General features: G+C 63.0%; 1 protein-coding gene across 1 annotated transcript in view; it reads left to right on the top strand.

The window, feature by feature from the left end:
- Positions 1-411: 411 nt before the first annotated feature.
- ISL2 (ISL LIM homeobox 2) overlaps positions 412-1,667 on the top strand; it is a 7,596-nt gene continuing 6,340 nt past the window's right edge. The window contains 3 exon segments of the mRNA XM_006142595.3: positions 412-469; positions 1,281-1,567; positions 1,660-1,667. The exon segment at positions 1,660-1,667 is cut by the window's right edge and continues 188 nt beyond it. Coding sequence (XP_006142657.1) covers positions 412-469; positions 1,281-1,567; positions 1,660-1,667 — 353 coding nt within the window.

Here is a 1,667-nt window from a genome sequence, read left to right as displayed (position 1 = left end):
GTATTGCCGGAGCCGCGGCGGGGGACGAGATCCCCGTCGACTCGGAGGAGGGGGCTGCGCTCTATTGTTCACTCCCGGCCAATCAGGGCTTGCCCACTTCCTCGCAGCCAATCTCCCCTCGCCCCCACCTTCCGCGTCCACCCGTCCCACCCGGCCCAGCAGCCCCCAAGTCCCCATCACCGCCCCCGCATCCCCGGTGGTTCTGGGGAAGCTCGGTGACGCCACAGGTCCCGCCCTCAGCTCCGGCCCCAGGCGAGTGCGTGCTGACGTCATGCTGCGTGCGGGCTGGTGCGGAATCGCTCCTTCAACTCCGCGGGGCAGGAGGAGTTAGTTAGCAAAGAGCCGAGGCTGGGCGCGCGACCCTCGTCCTCCTGCCCCTGGCCGCACACTGCGCGCACGTCTCTTTCCTGCATGGTGGATATTATTTTTCATTATCCTTTTCTGGGTGCTATGGGGGATCATTCCAAGAGTAAGTCTTTCTGTGTGTGTGTGCGGGTGGGTGGGCGGGTGTGGGTGTGTATGCGTGTGCTCAGTATGCAGCGTTTCTGATGCAGAAGAATGTTCAGCGGATTCTACAAGTGGCTTCTTCCCGGATTCTACAAGTGGCCTCTGCCTGAGCAGACACTTGAGGAGGGCCGAAATAAAACGAATGCATTTCTCCTGAAGGACTGCTTATCCTTGGGAAGCCGTGGCTGTATTTTATAATTAAATCCCATTTCCGAAGCTGGCTGGGCTGACTTCAGGCTGGGAGCTCTGCCTCTGTTTTGCGCAAAGGCAATTAGGGCTGATTTAGGGATGTGGGTTTTTGTTGGTCTTTCAAAGCCAGGCAGATTTCTCTCGCTAGATCTGGGATATTTAAACCGAGATGTCAGCGGCTGAGCAGGGACCGGGCTGCAAGCTGCGGTGTCCGCTGTGCTGGGATAGGAGGGGGCGAGCGCGGGCGGAAATGCCGGGACAGCAGCCTCCAGTCCCGGCGTCCAGGCGACCGCGGCGCTTCGCTGCGTGTTTACTTTCTCCTCACCTTCGCGTAGCGCATGGTTCCAAGATGCGTCGAAACGACCGTGTTCAATGCATGCAATCACGAAAATATTTGGGGGAGGGAGACGAAAAGCCTCTACAGGCTCAGAGGATTTTGTTTTTCGTTTGCAATCGCCTGATCCTTTGGAGGGCGCATCTTCTCTCCCTTGGTGCGAGCGGGTTGGGTTGGGGCTGGAGAGGCCGAAGCCGGCCCGGGTCCGGGCAGCTGGGCCTGACGCGAGCCTCGCGCCCTTCCCCGGCAGAGAAGCCCGGGACCGCCATGTGCGTGGGCTGCGGGAGTCAGATCCACGACCAGTTCATCCTGCGGGTGTCGCCCGACCTCGAGTGGCACGCCTCCTGCCTCAAGTGCGCCGAGTGCAGCCAGTACCTGGACGAGACCTGCACGTGCTTCGTGAGAGACGGGAAGACCTACTGCAAGCGCGACTACGTCAGGTGAGGAACCGGACCCCGGCCCAGCCCGGCCCGGCCCGGAGAGAAGGCCGCCGGCGGAGCGCGCTCCCGGCTGGGCTGGGACTCCTCCCGGGCGGGCGTCTGCAGCCTCGCGGTGGGCCCGATGCGCCTGGAGCCGGCTGCGTGCAGGGAGGCGAGGGCGGCGGCCGGGCCCCCGCCGACCCACCTGAGCCCTCCGC

Source organism: Tupaia chinensis, unplaced genomic scaffold (assembly GCF_000334495.1).
Source record: "Tupaia chinensis unplaced genomic scaffold, TupChi_1.0 Scaffold000078_1, whole genome shotgun sequence".
Classification (NCBI taxonomy): Eukaryota; Metazoa; Chordata; class Mammalia; order Scandentia; family Tupaiidae; genus Tupaia; species Tupaia belangeri.
Note: the sequence above shows the minus strand (reverse complement) of the source record. Positions and strands in the feature narration are given on the sequence as shown.